Consider the following 21,701-nt stretch of genomic DNA (forward strand, 5'->3'; position numbering starts at 1 on the left):
AGTGTTAACATCCTTTTTCCAATTTGATCTCCAGATTTTTTGATGGCTCTGATAAATAGTAAGGCTCCTTTGAGATCCAGAAAGAAATTACTTGGCAGGAAAGAGAAATGTCAAAAGTGATAATACAGAAAATCTACTAAAGTTTGATTCTGTTATAAGAAGCTGCAGCTGAGTGAAGTACTTGTTGCTGCCTTCTTGTTTAATTTTTCTTGCAGTAATCTTTTAGGCATACACTTGAGAGTTATCAGAGCTTCAACTTGCAAGTCTTAAGAAGCCAAAATTCTCTCAAGCCCTTCTACTTTGTTTATCTGTGGGGGGATGGTGAAAAAGAGAATCTGACTATTATTCACACTCAGAAAAGTGTTCTATTTTTTTCATTCAGTAGTACAAACCCATGAATTTTAAAATAAGTTTGTTAGGTATAGTTTGGGAAGCTGTGTATACCAGCTAGTAAGGTTAGCAGCTGCATCATCTCTTAGCCACTGGAGAATTCAGTTCAAGAAGACTTGTTAAGCTGAAAACTTTACTAAATTTTATTGCTAAGGCAGAACTTTTGAGGATCATTGCTGGATTTTTTCTTTGAAGGAAGATTTCATTTTTTGTGTTCGAAACAGGAGGAAGAAAGAAGGAGGGTGAGGGGGTGTGGGGAGCTGCAACCTGAGAACCTGAGTGTCATTACTGAGAAACCGGCACTGTAAGTCCTAGTTTTTGTTGGACTTAGTTGGTGCTTTTTCTTAGTAACTGTGTATGGTGTATGTATCTCGGTGGCCTCCAAGCCAGTAGGAAAAGAATGCTCAATAAGGCTATTTATGTCAAACTTTGTGTTAGTTCTCTCATCCATATTATTTATGATTACTGCTTCCCACACTAGTTTAGAGCACAGTCTTTACCCAGTTTATCATTAATATCCCACAGTGATCTTTTTTATTTTCTCTTCCAGCCATTATGAAAATTGACAGCAGAACACACAAGATTAATTTATATATTTAGCTTGAGGGTATGATAGCGAAGTTAAAGCTTATTAGCTCTTTGCTACTAAGTAATGAGCATGACCAGCTTGCACTGAGGTAGCTCCAATCATACCAGTGTTCTAGGTTTTTTTCTGTCCAAAGTGAATCCTAGGAGTATTGTTTTGTATTGAAAGATGCTTGTAAAAGGATTTAGCAAGCCTGTCTTTGTGAATAATTGGCTTGATAAAAGGCGTTATAATCCACTGTATATTTAGAGAGCCAGAGAATCACAGTCCTTATTAGGTGAGCTATTGCAACAGTCAGAAGGAGTCACTATGGACTGTCTTGACAATGTGTAGATTGGGGCATCCTTAATTCAGAAACAATTAACAAAACAGAATTGACTCCTTTGGTGAAACCATGTATTGCCCTGCATGTTAGAACCAAAGATATCTGTAAAAACATCTACTTATTGGATCTTGTAATTTTAAATAAAATAATTAAAAATAAATACATTAAAAGAACCTCACCTATCTATTGCTGTGTTTTTCTTCTCCCACAGCTGATATTTTAATGTGCTTTGTTTGCTAATTTCAAGGAAGCTAACATGAATGTTTTGGGAAGAAGGTGTTTTACTTGGCTGCTCATGCCGTCTCTTGAGTAATTCAAAGATCATAGGCTGTTCATTGATTCATATTTACTTACATGTTCAACTGGAGATGAAACAGCATTACAGTCAATACACATTGAGCTCTGAAAAGGCCATGCATTGAAGTTAAGCGTTTTACATGCTCATGAAAAGAAAAAATATTGTACTCAGAAGGCATTGTGTCCAAAATCCAAACTACTATGTTTGTGCTCTGATTGTTTGGTTCATATTTCTCATTGTGAATATCAAATGTTGCCTAGCTGATTTTTTTTTTTTTTCCCCTTACAGTTCTTTCTGAACTTCCTTGAATTCCCTTACAGAGAATTCTGGTTCTGTTTTTAAAAGAATTGATGATTTCAGAATTGCATCCAGTTACAGAACTTGTTTAGTTTTAATCCTGCTAAGATTTCCCATATTTTTGTGAAAAGTTATAACTTCATGGAAATGTTCCCACTTGTGTTAAATGGAGGATAGAGAAGCCAATATGTTAAGTGCTGTTGGACTTTTGAAATGAAATCTACAACTTCTTTAAGCTGCTTTTCATTGAGAAAAAGGAAAGGAAGATGAGCTGGAATGGCAATTCATCCAGCCAACAAACTGAGCTATGCAGAGCTTGTGTTCCAAGTGCAACTTATGTTACGCTGAAGGGAGAATGATGTTATGGTGATGTTAGGGGCACTCTGCAGTCAGTCTTTGGTTAAAAATACAGGCCTAGGGTTAAACACCAAATTTTGTTTTATGAATACCTTAATAACAAGTAACTGGTTCAGGCTCAGAGCATTTCTGGTTTTTTCTTCATCCTCCCAGTGAATTATTGACGATTTACTGACTGTGTGTGGAAACAAGATGGATGTTTTCCAAGAGCATAGTTATCAGCTATTCCAGTGTGGGTTTGTATTTTTCAAGAAGGAGTTTTTCCCATTTCTCTTGGAGGAGACCTGTCCAGGTTTCCCCTAGAACTTGTGTACAAGCAAAGCAGCTCTCTATTTTCTGTCTCTTCAATATTCCTCTGAATATTGATTCTTGAGACTGAGCTATGATGAGGTTAGATTGAAATCTTAGTGTGAATTAATCGTAGTTAGTGGAAATTAACATGATTTTGCAAAAGAAAAATAAAATTTTGCAGCACCTGTAAACTAATGGAAACATGTTATATGCAAAACCCCTATAATAAAATTATTCATATGTAAACTGTTCTGATTAAGAAACATCAGAGTTTAATTGTGCAAACATTAATTGTTTTGTCCTGGTTTTGTTTCAGTCTTCTTTTGTGTGTTTTTTGAAAGATGCTTGAACTATAGTTTAGCAAGTGAGTTTTAAGTAAGCCTGTTCGTGTGTGGAGTGTTCCTCATTTTCTGGGAGACTGACTTGAAACAGATACAGAGCACTAACTAGTGCAGCTGGAGTAACTGGGCATTCTGCAGGGGCTGCTTTAAATGGATTAAAACAAGGTTGTGTTGCTTTTTTTTTTTGTTTTATTTTTAATGAAATTAGGGGTTTCTTCTTTCCTTTTAATCTACAACTTTATTTTTTTTTTTTTAAATTATGCCCTGTTGGAAGAAAAACTTGCTGCTTTTGTAGGGACAGGGAAGTGTGAGGAGCTGCATTCTTTCCAGCTCTGGTTAGCATCTCCTGGTTTGAAGGAATGGCATCTGGAATAATGGGCATGAAGCAGGGAACCACAAGGGTCTGCCTAATCACCAGTTTGGTGTGTGGCCTTAGGCAGTCTTGCTTTCAGCTTCTCTGTCTGTCAGATAGGGTAATGATGCTGCATATGACATAGAAATACCCTTCTTTTACTGCCTTCCTGGACTTGGCTTCCATGAAGGCTGAGATAATTCTGTGTTCATTACAGGACTTGGATGGTATGCAGTATGCAATAGTGGGAGGCAGAAAGGAGAAAGCAGTACTGAACTCTGAGGAAAAAACAAGTATTGAATAGTTGTCCACATAGTGACTGCCTTCATGCTAAGAAGTAAGTCAGGAAAAGATATGAAGGAAGAGTGTTAAGATAATATGTGTGTGCAAGCACAGAGTATGAAAGGAGTAAAGCTGTATAATCAGTCCTTATTGAAGCCCAAATGGTAGCCTAAATCAACTTTTGTCAGCTATTTATTGATTAATGCAGTTATTTTTGCTGTTAAAAGTTATACTTTGTGTACCTCATAGCAGAAATCACTAAACAAGGCCTTGCTAGAAGGATTACAACCTTGTAGCGTGACTAAAGGCATAGTGGTCTACTTCCTCTGGCTCTGGAGCAGTTAATGATATAGCTTCCATCTACCCATCATCACTCATCCCCTGGAGGATGTCTGCCATGGTTCAGCCAACAAGACAGAACATCTTCATGATCTTTAATTTTGCAGTGTTAAGTCAGTTCCTCCTCCTTTGTTGTTGTCTGTTCCCAAAATAGGTGACCCTAGGTAGGTGGCTGAAGAGTGCTTACCCTTGATGACGTATTGGCTCATCCATAAGAGTGATAACCTTCTGCTAGCAGATGGTGGTGATCAGCTAACGGTGTCTTGAGACATTCAAGTTATTGCAAAACATATGTGTCCAAATCTTCCTACAAAGAGCATAAGAACAACTGTGCTGGGTCAGACCTGAGGCTTATCTGGCGTTACATCCTGTTTCTAGATACAAGCGACTGCTCTGCTGTGAGTTGTTTTTCTCTCACATGCAGCACTGACTGCCCAGGGTAGGAATAAGAACAGGCAGAATGTAGTGATGCTTCCGCTGCCTCTGGCGGTTTGGGGCTTGAAGATTTCCTGAGCAAGGGGTTATGTCTTTAATAGCTCTCAGTGGATTTTTCTTCTGTGAACTTGTCTAGTCCTTTCTTGAACCCACATAAATTTTTAATATCCACAGCATCCGGTGGCAGGGAGCTTCATGATTTAATTACATGTTTTAAGAAAAAGCATTGCCTGTATTTGTGTTGAGCTTGCTTCTTGCTGTGTTAGATGGCTTTTTGTTTTCACTTCGGAAAAGATAGCCATAGTTTCTGTAATGCTTGTAATATTGTAGAACTCTTATGGCTCCCCAGTTGTCTTTTTTTCAGGCTGACGACTGTGAGCGTGTTCCTTTAAACAAGATGTTCTCACCAGTTTAGTTTAACTTTCTTACCTTTCTTACTATGCGTACCTCATTTTCCCGTATCTTTCTCAAGTGTTTTGGGATGATGTCAAGTAGTAAGACAAAATCAGTACATAATGTTTAAATGTAGGTCTCTCATGGACTCGTAGAGTGGCATTAATGATATTTCTGTTCCTTTTCCCCAGTTTCAAATAATTACTAGTATTTTATTTGTTTCTTGACCAGGCCTGAGTTGAGTAATAAAACAAGCTAGTTATTATTTATCTGTTTTAATGACAAGGTCTTGTTCATGAGTGATAATAGTTAGTTCAGAACTCATTACACATGCTGTAATATAAACACTACTAGTACTAATGGATGGTAAGATTATTAATTAAAGGATATCACTCTGCCAGGAAGATAACAAGAGAATGTTGTCGTATGTTCGTAAATCTTTTTGTGACAGGAAAGTAGAACAAAATTCCAGAGAATTAAAAGTTGAAAAAACCACCAGTAGATAAAATATGTAGAAGCCTAGTTGGTCCTTCTTACAAGTTACTTGACTTAAGAAAAGCTAGGCAGACTTCAGCAAAACATCATTAAAGTTCCTTATTTTTGTCTGAGAAGTTAATTAAGTAAAAGAGTCCAGAGAAATGAACTTGAGGGATATTTCTCTCTTTCATGTAAAGTACAAACAGCCAGTTCTTTGAAATAGTTTTATATATAGAAACTTCATATGATTACTGCTTTTTACAGGGTTTATTTCTTTCCCTGTCTCGCTGAATGTAGTAAAACTGGAAAGTATGTAAGATACAAAAACTTTCATGACCATTAAGGAAATGATCACATGCAAATTGGAGTTATCTCCGAACTCCTTGGGAACACTTGAACACTTGATTCCCAAGCTGTACAAACAGGAGCTCACCTGGTGAAACAGATTGGTAGTTGTGCATTTCGTTATTTAATGAAGAGTATTTTGTGGCTGTTTTTCCCACTCATTATTAAAATGTAGGTAATTTGGTAACAGATTTTTGAGTTTAGAATACTGCAAGTGATTTAATTTAAACCCTCAGAAATGTATCTTTAAGACTTCTAAGTGCTTTCATGGCTCTTATCTTTGCATTTTCTGAATTCCTTTCATATTTTAAAGGTAGGAGAGGGTTTAACTAGCATATTAAGCTAGTTTGCTATATGAAACTGATGTGTATGGTATCCATTCTCCCTAAGCAGTGAGAAGTAGCTATATAGTGAACCATCTCTGTGGTGGACTGAGTGCAAGAAACTCCTTTAAGCCAAATTTGGTAAAGACACTTAGTGCCATTTAACTTCACTGGAAAAAATCCTGCTTGGTTTGAGATCTCAGTTCTTTCCTCCATGTCTGGAAGTGTATATCTAATTGTCTAAACAAATGTTACATACATCTGTTTGTGTGTGTCTGTATTAGGAAAAAAACCCAACCCACACAACCCTGTTAACGTGCAATAGTGAAGTTCATGTGAGTGTGATATTAGTTGTCTGATCAAAGGAATCTAATCAAGTGTTGTATTCCTAAGCTCTAAAAGCCTGAAAGAATTTCATATAGAAAGTGTTTCATTTCCTTTAAAGCAAAGTGGTAGTATTTTTTTTTTTAATGAGCTAAATATACACATTTTAATTCTTTTCCTCTCTCCTCCTCCTTCTGTTCTTACAAAACATTTTACTTTGTTGCCCAAGTGCAGAAAACTGCCAGGAAGAAGGGTGAGCAAAGCTTCTGTTTCCCATGACCCTCAACTCTAATGTTGTTCCAAGAGCTCACTACTTACAAATGCCTTGATAACTGCTTTCATTCCTTTCATCCCTCCCCCGCCATCCAACACAGGCCAATATGACCAGTCCTCTTTTGTGCAGCCCTCTTTGCGGAACAGGGGAATCTACTTAATGTAAAAATCGTGGCACATAAAAGCATTTGAAGATATATTGCAGGAATCTTTACAGCTAAAGATCTGCATGATAGTTGCTGTAGTGATTTCTTCTTGGTTTTCCTGGAAGCAGTTTCTTAGTAGCTCCCTGTTCATGCCAGAACCAACTCTATTTTTTAATTTTTTTCCCCTGGATATGTATTTGGATAGGGGTGCTAGTGGGAAATTGCATCTCATTATACACGTACACATAGGCAGCGCAGAACTGGCAGAACTGATCTTGCCCAAATAGTCAGAACTGTGGCTCCTTACAAATGCGTTGCAACTTAGGCATTAATTATATTGTGAAATAATATTATCATATATTGCTTTTTGTTTCACTGTCTGTAAATAGGAATATGCACCTTTAAAATTTCCCTGAATGTATTGTAAGGTTAAGAAGAAATAGAGAAAACTGTATTTTAAACTGCTACTAAAAGACCCACTGATGCACCAATACCTTACATTACACTAGAAATCTGGGAATTCCCGTGTTTTTTCTGACAACTCCTTGGCTGCCAGACAGGAAGTCACTCTGCTTTTTCAACCTCTGGCAACATCTGCTCTTAGTTTCTCTGTCCTTTTTTTGTGGTGCTTCTCTGCCTGCTCACTGCTCGCCATCTCTGGGATATGCAAGGAGGAGCAAGGAATGATGCAGCAAGCCTGATAAAGCATGTTTCAATGAAAGAAACTGGGAGGGAGAAGACTGGGCTGGACCCAGCTCTCTGGAAAAGGCTGACACTGTTCTGGGAAATAAACATCCATGGGGAGGGGGAAGAATGTGGAAGATCATGAAAAAGCATTTAAAATCCCCAGAAGGAGCAAGAGAAAGTATGTTGAGGGTCAAAGCAAATTTGCAGGGAAGAAAGTTAAGGAACCTAGGGTGGTTAACAGAGTGGTAGAACACTATGCAGAAGTTAAAGTAAAATGATATAGAAGAAGATACAAAAAACTGACAAGAACAACAAAACTGTTAACATTCTTTTTCCAGTTCTTTAGGATTTCTATATAATCGTACACTAAGGCTGCTTCAATAAGTGTTTGTCATTCAAATGATTGTTGAAACAAACCTGAAATTAATTGTATTTGAAAAAGGGAGGAATGTCATCATCTATGCAGTGTTTGATGTTCACCAAACAGTTCCACATGGCTGTGTGTCCTTGAATTGGACACCTTGGTGTGCTGTCTACATCAGTAGTACAGACATCTGAAAGAGGTTATACACTTCCATCTGAGATTTTAGAGCAGCCTTAAGTTACACCAACTTGAGATGTTGCACAAGGCTCTCACCAGTATTAATGTTAATACCCTTTTGTTGTGTGAGAATCAGTGTATGATGAAGACTACAGAACAAAAGGATCATCATGTGGCTCAGGTGTAACATCTTGCCACCATGACCCAGACTCTTCTGGTGTGTACAGTAACTTGGAGACCAGCAAATTGCATCTCTTTGGAAAGTGTAGCAAAATGTACTGAAAGGTATAGGAAAAGAATGGTATACAGCCATCAACTGAAGTAAGCAACCTGAATGTCAAATCTATAAATAAGTAGGAGGGAGTGATTATTTACTGTGTGTTATATCAGATATAATCTTAGCTTCTTCTCAGGTATATATCATGTGCTTTATGGAGTGGTTAAAAAGTTAAAGAGCTGTATCTTCCTGATACAGAACTATGGAATAGTTTTATAAAGGGACACAGGGAAAATACTGGAAGAGTACAGATGAGTGAGTACTGATTTTCAATTATTCGAGAATGGAAAAAAATGGAAATGTGCTTGTTCTTAAAGATTTATTCTTCTCTAACAGGGAAAAAATATTGGAATATTCCAGTATTGGAAATACTGGAATCCTAACTGTGGATGTTTGCCAAAAAGCTTTATTGAATGAAAAGAAGCATATCTGCAAAACTGGCATTCTATAGAGATGTTGTGGTTGAATGTAACTTAGAAAAATGTAATGTGTTAAAAATAGTACTAAGTTATACCCTACAGCCAATCTTTATAATTTCAAAACTAAAATGAAACCAAATGCTTTCTGAAACTTTTTGCCATATTTGTGGAAAATATTCAAAAACCTGCAATTGGTAACAAAGGAAAATTTTCTGTTCTGCTTTTAACCTTGTGATCAGTCACTTATAAGGTTTTATTGTTGCGTTAATTCTGTGAATATGATTTGACAATTGGAAGGTTTAAACCCTAGTAATTCCATGCATAGTCTGTTTTCTTATCAAATGCAGCAGTATTGTTGAACAGTCTTATAAGCTAAAATATTGAGAAAGAAAGGATTTTTTAGCAATGGTGTAATGAGAAAATGCAAGAATGTGGGAGTATCAAAACAAAATAAAATGACACCACTTAATATGGCAAAGAGCTATGAAGTTATATATGTACCCTAATTTTAGAGAAGCAGATGTGCAGTACACACTGTGCGGTGTCCTCCACATTGACGGTTATAGGGCATACATTTTTAGTTGTATTTTTGTTCTTTCATGTGTTTGTAACTAGGCAAAATCAAAATGACTTGGTCATTTTATAGACTTTACAGTTTTTGTATATTAAACTAAAATTAACTGCTTTCTGTTCTTCTAATTATGTGAATAAAGTTAGATTTACACATTGATAGATGAAGTGAGTTTGGGGTAAGGACAGAAATAGTGAAAAGAGGGATGGGATATTACCAGAATTGTCTTTTGACTGCATAACATTATTTGGTTCAACAGTTATGTTTCTGGGAAGTTTTGGTATGATTTTTTTCAAGCAAGCATGCAAATTTGGCCTAAAAAATTCCCCTCTCATTAAATATCACTGCTCTGTGCTTGGGGTGTCTTCTTCAAGAATGTATTGGTTTTAGTGCTTGTCCATAGAGAAAAACTGAGAATCTACAAAATACTGCATAAGTTTCTCATGTATAAAAATGTTGGTATTAATAGCTATGAAGTTTGTAGAAGATACAGAGTTTTCAATAGCTCTTGCATCATAGTGTTAAGAAAGTGGGGATTTTGTTGTATTTGATCAAGGGGATTTCTCAGTGCTTACTAGAATGAGAAAATAAATTGCACACTTTTCTCATGGAAATATTCCTGAGTAAGAAAATGACACTGAAAAATTTCAGACTGCTGTAGTGCCTTATTTAACCCCAGAGGAATGCAGCAACCATGGGCTATATGTTGACATACTCTGCTGATGTCCTTTCCTTGGAGATCATGAGAAAGAAATGAGCTTTCTGAAAGTAAGAGCAAAACATTGAGCCTAAGGTGGAAAAGTAATGTGGGATTGTTGGGGTAGGGGGTTGTTTATTTTAGTTGCTTATTATTGTTCCATGAATAGCAAGTTGGCAAAGAATACACACCAATGAAGCTAGCAAATAAAAAGGATAAAGAGTTCATTGATAGCAACAATGAAAGACTGTGTCAATACAGAGCAACGGCCCTTGTGTTGCAAAATCTTTGGCACTGGACACTGGATTCTGTATTTCTTTATGGTCTTTTCTTGTGGCTTCTTTGGAAGCCATTATGGCAAGTGGCCAGCATTAGCTCCATCTGCCCCTGCAGATAGCCTTTGTGCCAGCTTGCCCTGTGTTTTGCAAAATTAAGTTATTCTGCAGAAATTTGGAAAAAATGTGATCACTCCTAAAAAGATCTTTTTTTCTTCCTCTTTTTGTCTTCTTTTTTAAATATGACAATCAGAAGTTAATTTGATCCAGAAAATAATGCAGCTGAGAAATAAAGAATAACAAGTGTGTGTGTGTGTATGTAAATAATTTCATCAAATAGACTTCTAAAAATACAAGTGCCATGGACAGTATTCCATGCAATGGTGGTATAGGCTATGAACGATGTGTGGTAGGGAAGACTAGTATTGAAAGCCACTTGAAACTGAAGATGGCAGAAGCTATATCAGCTGACTATGCAGATTTTTGTGTGTGTTTAAAATGCATGTTAACATACATTTTTACATTGCTTTCTAACTATAGGTGATGAGGGCATGTGTCATGGTGGTGTTTTATTAAGCTGGGGTTACCTGTTCTGGCAGCAAAATTCAGAGTTGTTTTCATGTCCAGTTGAGGGGATTAATTGCAGTACTGAGGTATGTGCCAGCACCCCCATGCTAAGCATTGCTGCTGTGGGCTAATCTGTAAGTCCTTTACAGGTCCACTTGTTTGTGCTGACCTGCCATCATACACATTGTGAAAGTGGAAGATTTTCTGTATATGATAGTTACCTACAGCCAATGATTTACACGTATTTTTCACTTTAAAGCAGTAGTGAGTGACAGAGTGGAAAAAGGCAAAAATTGTGAAGAAAATGCGTTTTGGTGCTGTTTACTTAATTAAGACCAACAACTATGAAGCTGGGATTTTCAATGAGAAAGCCTTTAAGGTGGGAAGAAATTTGAAATATAGTAGTGATATATGCAATCTTGTATGCTCACTGCTTTTAACTGCTTAATCGTTCATTCTGCCTAAATATAATTGTACTGCCAGCTGCTGTGTTTACAGTCTATGATGTGGAAAAAGATGTCCCACTGTGACATGTTCTAGTTACAATCAAATTGACTGTAGCAAACACAGAAGCTGTTGAAGTTCAGTGCTTCTCAGTGGGGTGTTCTTGTTCCTCCAGCTTATTCCTGGCTGTTGATAAAGCTTGCCTCTGTGAAGCTCGTTCTCATATAAAATAACAAAACCAAGGCAGCTCCTGGTTTATCTTCACGGTAAAGAAGCATGTCATGAAGTATTTAAGGAGACGTGTCTGTCACAAGTATTTTTCTGTTAACTAGTGTTTTACAGATCTATATTTGTAATTCTGAAAGCCCTTTATTCACGTGTATGAATTTTTAATGTTTCCTTGCTTCCTTCAAAATAATATCTCGGTTAAACATCTACTTTTTCAACTGTTTAGATAACTTAGCCAGAAAAATTATTTATAGGATGAGAGTTGCTTATGAAATAAATCAAGAAAATAAATTTATTTGTAAAGCAATTAAAACAAAACCAAAAAACACAACAGTGACTCATTTTCAGGTACTGAGGAATAAATGTCAATTAACTAGATTAACTAGGTTCTCCGCATTTTAGCCATCTTATCAAGTACTCTGGCAATATTGTTCAGTTTCTGCTGTGTTTCATTCACATATGGCTCTTTAATGCTTGGGTTTTGTGAGTAGCTTGGATTTTAATAAACCTGTATGTCAGTGCATGACCAAATGAGATAGCTCATCAAGCATGGCACCACAATGCATATAGTCAAACTGTCTAAAGGTTTGAAATACTGAAGTTGACGGTACGTGGTCTCCTTTCCAGTCTTCAACTGTCCTGAAATTCAACTGACTGAAGAATTGCCTCTAATATCCTGCCAGCTCAGCCATTGCCCCCTTGCTTCTCCTGTCTTTGAAGCCATACGGTAATAACTAGCTTTGTGTCAGATCACCAGATACGTTACTGTTACTATTTTAGTCAGAGTGCCTGTTGTTTGAAGTCCCATTTACTGCATTCCAGCTGGCACTCAGGAGTTCATTTAGGCATGTTTAATCTTCTCACTAGGTTTCAACTGCTGTTTTTCTTTATTAACTCAGTGAATGATACCAGGCTTTTCCAGGATGATTGACATCAGTCAAGAACAGTGTTGGTTATAGGAACTCTTATTTGCTAATGAAGTCACCTTAGTAAGTAAGCAACTGGAAAGACTTTGGCTTTGATGTATTTGCTGAGAACGTTTTCTTGCAGACTGTAGGGATATTGGTCCTTTGCAAGTGCGTGAAGCTGTTGGACCTTGTTTGACTTCTGTCAAAAGCTTGGGCTTGCTTCTTTTCTTCCAGCCATCAGACTGGCAAAACCAAATAACTTTCCCACCCCAACCAAAAAAATTCTTTGTGCTTACCAACTTGTAGAAATCTAGTTAAGTTTCCTTATCTGTAGAACTGTATCCTTGTTGTGGAGGTTTGTGCCAAAACTAATATACTCACTCTTCTTTCCTTCTGATAATATCATCCATAATTTCATCACTTTATTGCAATGTATTGTTCTCTCCTCCTCCTCAAGGCTCTATATAAGAATTTATCTTATAATCTGTTTAGCAAATCTGGGACAAGAAAGTTGAAGAACAATTGTAGTTGAGACTACATCATAGTTTCATTACGGATATGAAAAGAATTATAGAATGGTTTGAGTTGGGAGGGACCTTAAAGATCACCTAGTTCCACCCCCCTGCCACGGGCAGGGACACCTCCCACTAGACCAGGTTGCCCAAAGCCCAACCAGCCTGGCCTTGAGCACTGCCAGGGATGGGGCAGCCACAGCTGCTCTGGGCAGCCTGTGCCAGTGCCTCACCGCCCTCACAGTAAAGAATTCCTTCCTCATATCTAATGAAAATCTACCCTCTTTCAGTTTAAAGCCATTATCCCCTTGTCCTGTTGCTACAGGCCCAACCAAAAAAATCGATCCCCATCTGTCTTAAAAGCCCCCGTCAGGCACTGGCAGGCTGCTGTAAGGTCTCCCCAGAGCCTTTTCTTCTCCAGGCTGAACAACCCCAACTCTCTCAGCCTGGCTTCATAGGAGAGGTGCTCCAGCCTCTGATCATCTTTGTGGCCCTCCTCTGGACTCACTCCAACAGGTCCATGTCCTTCTTTTGTTGGGGATCCCAGAGCTGAATGCAGCACTCCAGGTGGGGTCTCATGAGAGCAGAGTAGGGGGGACAATCACCTTTCTCAACCTGTTGGTCGTGCTTCTTTTGATGCAGCTTAGGATACAGTTGGCTTCCTGGGCTGCAAGTGCATATTGCCCAGTCACGTTGAGCTTTTTGTCCACCAACACCACCATGCCTTTCTCCTCAGGGCTGCTCTCAATCCGTTCTCCACCCAGCCTGTATTGGTGCCTGGGATTGCTCTGACCCATGTGCAGGACCTTGCACTTGGCCTTGTGGAGCTTCATGAGGTTCACACAGGCCCACGTCTCAAGCCTGTCGAGGTCCCTCTGGGTGGCATTCCTTCCTTCCAGCACGCTGACTACACCACACAGTTGGTGTCATCGGCAAACTTGCTGAGGGTGCCCTCAGTCCTGCCATCCTGTATCCAGCATGTAAGGCCCTATCTGAAGCCTAAGTATTGTAATATACTACAGTTCAAATTAAATCCCTTTTGGCAGTTTGAAACAAAGTGAATATTAAATAAACCTGACTTCTGGGATAACGCAGAGTTTTTCTCCATATTTTTGTTGGGTAAATATATGTTAAGCAGATAGATAAAAATTATAAAACTTCAGGAAGAAGTACAATAGAGTAACATGTTTTCTGATTCCTCTGTGTCTTTCCTGAATGGATGATGGCTTTTATTATCCTTTCATTAACATTATGATACTGATGGTTGGTGTTATATGTATCCAAATTTAATACTGGTCTTCTATTACTGTCTTATGGTTAAGCAGCAATTATCCTTTCATTGTTTCTGGTCACAATGTAGTATGCTTCTTTTAGTACTTCCTCTGTCAGAGCTTCAAATAAACTATATTGCTGGCCACTTGACTTGCTTCAACCTTTACTAAAACAGGCCACTCTGTCTTCTAATTACATCTACACTGTAAGTAGCCTGTAGATGGCTGCTCTTGACTGTATGCCTTACTGTAAAACTTAACTGAATCCCCCTTTGGTTTTGGGGAAAACTGGGAACAGAAGGTAAGGTGCAGGTTGAGTATTGTCAGAAAATAAATGTTAACATGATTGTCAGTTAGAAATTCACCCCTCGGTCAGCTGAGGGATAACAGGGTCTGTTTTCAGTCTTTCACTGGCACCCAGAGAGATTGCTCTTTGAATGTGTGCAGAAGAGCAGGGGCAACAACACTTACGGTATCATTGAGACTTTTGGGCAGCCTTCCTTCCCTGGGTGATAGAGTTGTACTGTCAATAAAAGCTAAGGTTTTTATAGTAACTTAGAAGATCAGTTGACTCAGCTTGAAAGAGAATTTTTTTCCTGGGTGAAGTGAAATATCCTGCTTCATGTGGACTCCATGAGAAGAGGGACATGACTATCAAATGTACATTTTAGAAGCTGAGTAAGAGTGATTCTTGCAATGCTCCATAGCTTGCAGATGATAAAACGGTGATTGGTTTGGTGTGGTGATTTAATTTCCTACATGTGGAAGGAGCAGGATGTATTGGGGGCTCTCAGTGGCATTAAGACTCTGGGGTATAAAGCGGTAAATGATATCTTGTAAAGCTAGACAAGGTCTCTGCTCCATCTTCTGCTCTTTTTTTTTCTTTTCTTTTTTTTCTTTTTGTCCAGACAAGACAGGGTGCTAGTGGTATCATTTGCATTTTCTTGATTGAAGAGGCAGTTGCTGTTAAATCTGATTTAATTCAGTTTTGAATCTTTTTATGTCTTAAAGGAGGCCTGCTTACAGCAAAACTGGTCCTTTCTGTGACTAGTTAAATTTTGTAATCAAGTAAGGTGATGATGCTCTTAAGAAAGAAATTGATAAATGTGAAATTGCACTGCTTGGTCCAGTGTTGGTGGTTCAACTGCAAAGTTGAGCTTGGAGTTCTTACAGTGTAGCTCCTATTACAGCCTGTACAAAGCTGTCCAAGTAAGCTAGAATTTTCTGTAGAATAATATTTTTTTTATATTTTCAGTTAAAATCAACTTTGTATAGAACCTGCAAATTAGTGTCACAGGAAGCATCTGACCTTGGAAACTCATTTTATGCCTTGCTACACTAAACAGCTTTAACCTTTAATATGGTATCTTCTGGTACTTTCAAGTTATTAGAATAGGTCTCATATAGAGGCAAAAATTTCCAAATGGAATCATTCTGGATGATTTTATCAAGTTATCTGATGAGCACTCTCATTCTTACTACATTCTTCATACCCACTATTTCAGAGTTAGGTTGAACATGCCTCCTTCAGGTTCAAAACATATAAGCATTAACGCTGTCTGATTTGCTGACACAATGAAAGAGAGGTCAGCATCTGTGTGTGACTAATCCAGGATATAAAATGGAGACTCCACCTTCGATATTTTTATCATTGGTTTTCCTTTCCCTTGACATTTGTTCCACTGAGACCCTGCATGTGTAGAAGAGTGATAGGGAAGAGTCCATGCTCCTTTGTTTCCTTTCACATTCACAGAGATGCTGGTCATCAAGGGCAGCTATTAGATTGTCCAGAGGAAATATGCATTCCTATTAGTGATAATTAATTTTTACATTTCAGTGTACTTGCAATATAGAATCTTTTTCATTCAATCACCTTAAGGCCATATTATTTCTTTTGGCATCAATTAGCATGCAGCAATTTTATAGAAGGGTTTAGAACTCAATGTCGTAACTTGTAAGAGGCAACAATAAAACTGTTTCTTCCCTTTGAACTCGTAGCATCCTGCTGTGAACAAATCCATGTTTAAGTCTTTCTAACAGCTGTAGAACAATCAGTCACTTAGATATCAAAGATGTTGTATTTGCATAACCAGAGTGCCTCAGCTTATAAAGATCTATTTTGTTTTATCTATACAAACAGTAGGAAATACTTTGTGTTTAGCATCTGATTTGTTAATACATTTAATAATATAATCTTTACGTACAGCATAGTAGGATATGTTCAATAAGGATGCAATAATTCTGGGGAGCATTCTTTCCTGTTTTCCGTGCTTTTTATCAAAAAGACACAGAATCGTTTACCCAATTCCTTATACCCTAGTTATTTATCAGATCAGTTCTGGCAGGTATAGAATTCCTTACTCATACAAGAAAAAAGTTGTTCATGTCTGCATTGTCTAAAGACTGCTAGTTGGCTTGTTTGACTGCTGTACTCTATAGCTGGGTGTGGAAATATGAAAGCAACAGGCACTAAGTAAATACAAGGATAGGGCAAAATCTTGGCAGGGATTCTGTTGCTTGATAGTGGTTACCTTTAGTTAAAAAAGAATCCCCCCAAATCAGTCATCTTGCTGTGTGGATTCTTACTTGGAAGTGTTTGTAAGGTTTTCAAACCTTATTTCATTTGGGATAGTGGAATGGTTATTACTGTTGGAATTGTTCAAATTTAACTGACACTTTGTTTTGTTTTGTTTGTGTCTGGCTTGATTTAGGACATCAGGCCAATTTGTGTATTTAAATGCTAGTCAGTATTCCTGCCAGGAAAAAGGTTAGCCTTCTGATTTTGTGTCCAGCACTGAGTAAATGAGCATTTATGTCTTTACAGTAACAGAGGCTTAAGGACATCACAGAATCAAAAAATGGCTGGGATAGGAAGGGACCTCTGGAGGTCATCGGGTCCAACCCCCCTGCTCAAGCAGGGCCACCTAGGGCCAGTTACACAGCTCCATGTCCAGATGGCTTTTGAACATTCCCAAGGATGGAGACAGACAGAAACGTGATGCTTTTGAGATAGAATTTATTTGTTTATGTTCATAACTTATCCTTACTATTGACTTTTGATTACATTTAGAAAATCTAATTGCTAATTTTCCTGGCTTCAAAACAGATACCTTTTTCTTTTACATTATGTAATGCAATTACATTACATTTCTTTTACATATGTCCTCTAGGACATAGAGATTTATTGCTGGTTTTCTGGGCTCATCTGGACTGGTAATGGTTTTAAGTCTCAACCGAGTTCATTCATTATCACATTCATCTCTTCATTTGTCATTAGTATACCTGAAAAAGAAAAGAACAGATTTACGTGGTTACATTGATATTCTGTATTTACATTTTTGTTTTTGTAGTTGTTGGAGTGTGTACAATGCTAATGAAATTTTATGCTATGAAGTTTGGATTGCTTTGACATTTCTTTGGTTTGAAGGTCCACTCTGTGTAGTTCAGTGAAAATGGTGCTCATAATCCATGGACGATGTAGTTGATTGGCAAGCGCTTGTTCCATTTTTTCCATTCCATTTCTTTTACAAAGCTTTTACATAACACTGTATAATGTTTTAGTGTATTAGAAAACTTAGAATGTAAATCTTTTGAAAGTGTTTATGAAAGAAACTGTCATAAATTCTACTTTAATCTGGAAACTAAACTTGCAGTATTTTAAACAGTGGTCTAATTACATATGGAATTTACCACTAGACATTCATTTATTATATTAATTTCTTATTTTTCAAGAAGTACATAAATTCTTCAGTTGTCGACATAATATCTTTATTAATGTTTGAAATCTGGCATCAGTTTATTTCATAGGCTTCTGGGATAACTCAGGTGCTTTGATTTTGAAGTGGTGATGAGGTTTTTTGAAGGAAGTCACTGTCCAAAAAAGATACTAGAAAGGAAACTTCGTAAACAGAAAAAATGTTTCATGCATTTCTGGAGCCAACTTGTTCCAATGAAGTTGTAATGGGGTAATTCTGATTTGTTTTTAATTTTTTTTTCCTTTCTTGAATTTTAGATTTATCCATGGCAGTGCAAAAATTTTCACAGTCTTTACAAGATTTCCAGTTTGAGTGTATTGGAGATGCTGAAACTGATGATGAAATTAATATTGGTAAGTACATTCTGTGTTGTGATTGCAGTTAAATTTTATATTGTTTCTTATATATTTAATATGACGGCACATACATAGTGGGGCATTCACAGTTGTTTTTTTTAAAGGAGCATGTAACAAAAATAGAAACATTTCAGTAAATAGAAATCATGCAAGACTAAAAGTATAAGTGAAAAACCTATGTCTTCATGACATAGCTTGATTCATTGTAGAGGAAAGTATCCAGCAGTACTTTGTCAACTGAATAAACTGTGAATCTTCCGAATTCTGCTTCTGTATTTAATTTTTAGCCATTTTTGCTGAGATATGAAAAGGTACATGAATTTCCTATGAAATAATATATGTCTCCAAAAAACACTTCAGTGCCTAGTAAGACACAGGAAGTATTTAAGGATCTAAACCCAAGAATATGTTCTTTACAACTTGTGCATTCCAAAGTATATAGTTGTCTGAACTTTTGCCGCTAAAATTTACTAGCTGCTTAATGTTCTCCCTCTGCACACATCCAAAACTTCTACATTCACAGAACTGAACAGCTCAGCTTGTCTTGAATGTAAGCTTCTTTAATATCATCAAAATAGTTTTCCCTCAGCAGACTCATCCTGGAAACATTACCAGGATTCAGAAATTCAGCCACTCTTACTACAAGGCATTGCTGTGGTTGCAGTGATGCTTTTGGGCAGTAGCGCAGCAACTGGAGTGCTGTAGCTCCCGTGGTGATAAACTTGGATTATAATCCATTTTTGGAATGGCTACATTCAGTGTCATGAGTCTTACATACCACATGGCCCCCATGTCTTTCCCAAACATCTCAGAGGAAGGAAAACGGTTGTTAAAGCGTAGTGGCTGCTAAAAATAAATAATTTGGCAGTACAAGAAGGAATGTAGGACTTATTAGTTTTTTGTTGTTGTTTTTTTGTTGTTTTTAATCTGTGTAATGCAGAGAGAAAACTCAGATTTAGGCTTTTCCAAGTGTCTCACTATATTTTCACGTCTCTTCTCCCTTAAATATTTCTCTTTTTCTGACTGAGTTACTAATCGTTGAACTAAAGGACTGAGCTGCTTGCTTTCACTGACAAGGTTTGTCTCATCCTCACCCTACAATACTGTGATAGTTAGGAGACTGTCATCAAAGATGGCTGGTATTGGGTCACTGTCTTCCACTCACCTTTGGCAGGGGTGTGGGAGGGGAGGTTTAATTTTACTGATATATACAAGTAGGGGAGTGAAACCACTGAGCTGCTTCTACTCAGGTATACAACTGCATACATTTTTCAGGTGTATCAAGATTGGAAAGAGACAAAAAATGAATGGTGTGTATGTTTTCTTTGACATTCTACATATTATTTATTTGCTTTTTAAGTTAGCTTGTTCATATTTTATGCATTTAAACTGAATCTACAGTATCTCAGTTATATGCCTTAGACTTGGTCAATAACTTTTTTAAACACGTAAGGTTTTGTGTTTAAAATGAGGTGGCTGAAGACAAAGACAAATTTCATTTTATTTGGAACCTAAATGTAGCAAAGAAAAGACATTTTATTGTTTGGACATTAAACAGGCATTTAAAACCATTTAGGAAAAAAACAGAGTTCATGAAGCTTGACAGCTGATTTATTTCAGTTAGAGCTTCAAAGAAGGGATTTCTAGCTTCTAAAGCACCCATTGCCTGATGGATTGTTACGTACATCAAAGAAAAGGTAAACTGACAGGAATCAAATTCAAGTCTGACAGAGCTTAAATGATACTGTGTGCTTTTATAGGGTAAGGCTCAATTTTTGATCTCCCTAAAGCAGTGACCTAGAATTTATCCATATCTTTAACATGCCCCAACAAGCTAGATGTTTGCTTATCATCAAAGACAGCTTTGTATAGATGAATCCTGCTCTCAGTGCCTCCTTCTGCTTTCACCTCCTTTTTTTTAAGAATATCTACAATTGTGCAGGCCACTTCAGTCTGCAACGATACTCCAACTTAATAAGGTTTGTATGAAACCAGTATATACATAGGGGCTTAACACAGGGACTACATTCTGAAGATTTTAAAATACATTTCTGTTTTAATCAGTGTTGGTGATCACCCTAATGCATCTTAGCATTAAAAATTTACCTTCTGAATAAGGCTTCTTCTGTCATGATGTTAGTTTTTTCTGTTTTTAAAAAAAAATCAACTATTTTCAAAAATGAAGTCTAAATGACTTCTTTTCTTTTTTTTTTTCTTCTTACCGGTAATAAGTGTTTGGAAGTGAGTTGCTAGCTTCATGAACATTTTTGTTTGAGGCAATGCTAGAATTGAAGGCCTCCTTTCAGCAGCTAAGCGCAACATAATTTTAATTTTTATTTTGCCAACCTGAGCTGTGGTAACAGCTTTCAGTTTTATTTGCATTTCCTGTAACCTGTGTTGTTCGAAGTGCTCTGTTTATACAACTCATCTATTCCAATAAGCCCATTACACAAAATTCATGAGAAGTAGTTTCAGTTAAACTCCTTGAAACAGTCAATAAAAACAGAATTATGATGGTGTTCTTCATATTTATTTTAATCCATTTATTATTTAATCCATTGATTTATTTGAGTTTTTTTTGTTTTCTTTCAATTCCTATCTTTGATTTCTGATTTTTATGATTTCTTACTTCAAAACGTTTAATTCTTCCATAGAAGTATTGTTGCTCTCTGACAAATAAAAATCTGCGTCTTTTCATGCATTTTAGGTATTCTTTCCATGCAGTTGCAAGTTACCCAGATTTATCTATGTAGTCACTTTCAGATGTAACATGCCCAGTTTAGAGTCAGACATTTTGTGTGTGGGTTGTAAGCTATTCCCCTGACTTTCTTGAATAAGCAGACTGTCTTATTCTTCTAAATCAGCTACAACTTTTTTTTTTTTTTTTTTTAACTGTGAACATCAAAGGATTTATGCTATAAAAAGCTTTTTCAGATTTTCAGATATTTGCCAGGAAATTTGGGTTGGGAAACAGTGCTCCTCAGCTTTACTAGCTTTTCTCATTTGAAAAATAAACAGCTAGCAACACTTGCCAGTGTTGTCTCTTCCTCTGTTTTGAAATGCACGTGGCAGCATGTGATCTGCAGCAACGCAAGGGTCATGATATTTGACAGGGCCATACTCATTAATAGTAGAACATGGATATTAGCTCCATTTGCCTGTGATTCAGCCAAGCTGTAATATTTTTGTGCAATTGAAAAGTTATGCAGAAAGTGGCATCTTTAAAGCAAAAATAACATGATGAATGGCAATGAATCATTAATACTAAAAAGGTATAGTGATGAAGGTTTGATGTAATTTACCTTTTCTCTAAGGAAAGGGTGTTGCTTCCCCCATATTACTAACAACTGTACCTTCCTCAGTCTGAAATAGCCAAGACTTGACAACATTTTGCCATTGACTCTTTTAGACATACTATCCTGTGCACAGTTACTCTCAGCCCCCTTTGTAATTAGTATTTTGCACAAAGATTAAATGCTTTAAATTTGGCAGTGAATGAATGTAAAGGTCAGTCATTTGCCATGCCCAGTGACAGTTTTGTGCAAAACTGATGCATCATTTTTACATGTTTCAAACCTTACAGGTAACAGAATGTTACACAGATGGGATAGGTGAAAAA

General features: G+C 37.0%; 1 protein-coding gene across 1 annotated transcript in view; it reads left to right on the top strand.

The window, feature by feature from the left end:
* Positions 1-21,701, top strand: part of ARHGAP42 (Rho GTPase activating protein 42) — a 162,154-nt gene that overhangs the window by 15,805 nt on the left and 124,648 nt on the right. Inside the window, exon 2 of the mRNA XM_037377096.1 lies at positions 17,984-18,079. Within this exon, the coding sequence (XP_037232993.1) occupies positions 17,984-18,079 (96 nt within the window). The remainder of the gene's footprint in view (positions 1-17,983; positions 18,080-21,701) is intronic.

This window comes from Falco rusticolus, chromosome 2, assembly GCF_015220075.1.
Source record: "Falco rusticolus isolate bFalRus1 chromosome 2, bFalRus1.pri, whole genome shotgun sequence".
NCBI classification, from domain to species: domain Eukaryota; kingdom Metazoa; phylum Chordata; class Aves; order Falconiformes; family Falconidae; genus Falco; species Falco rusticolus.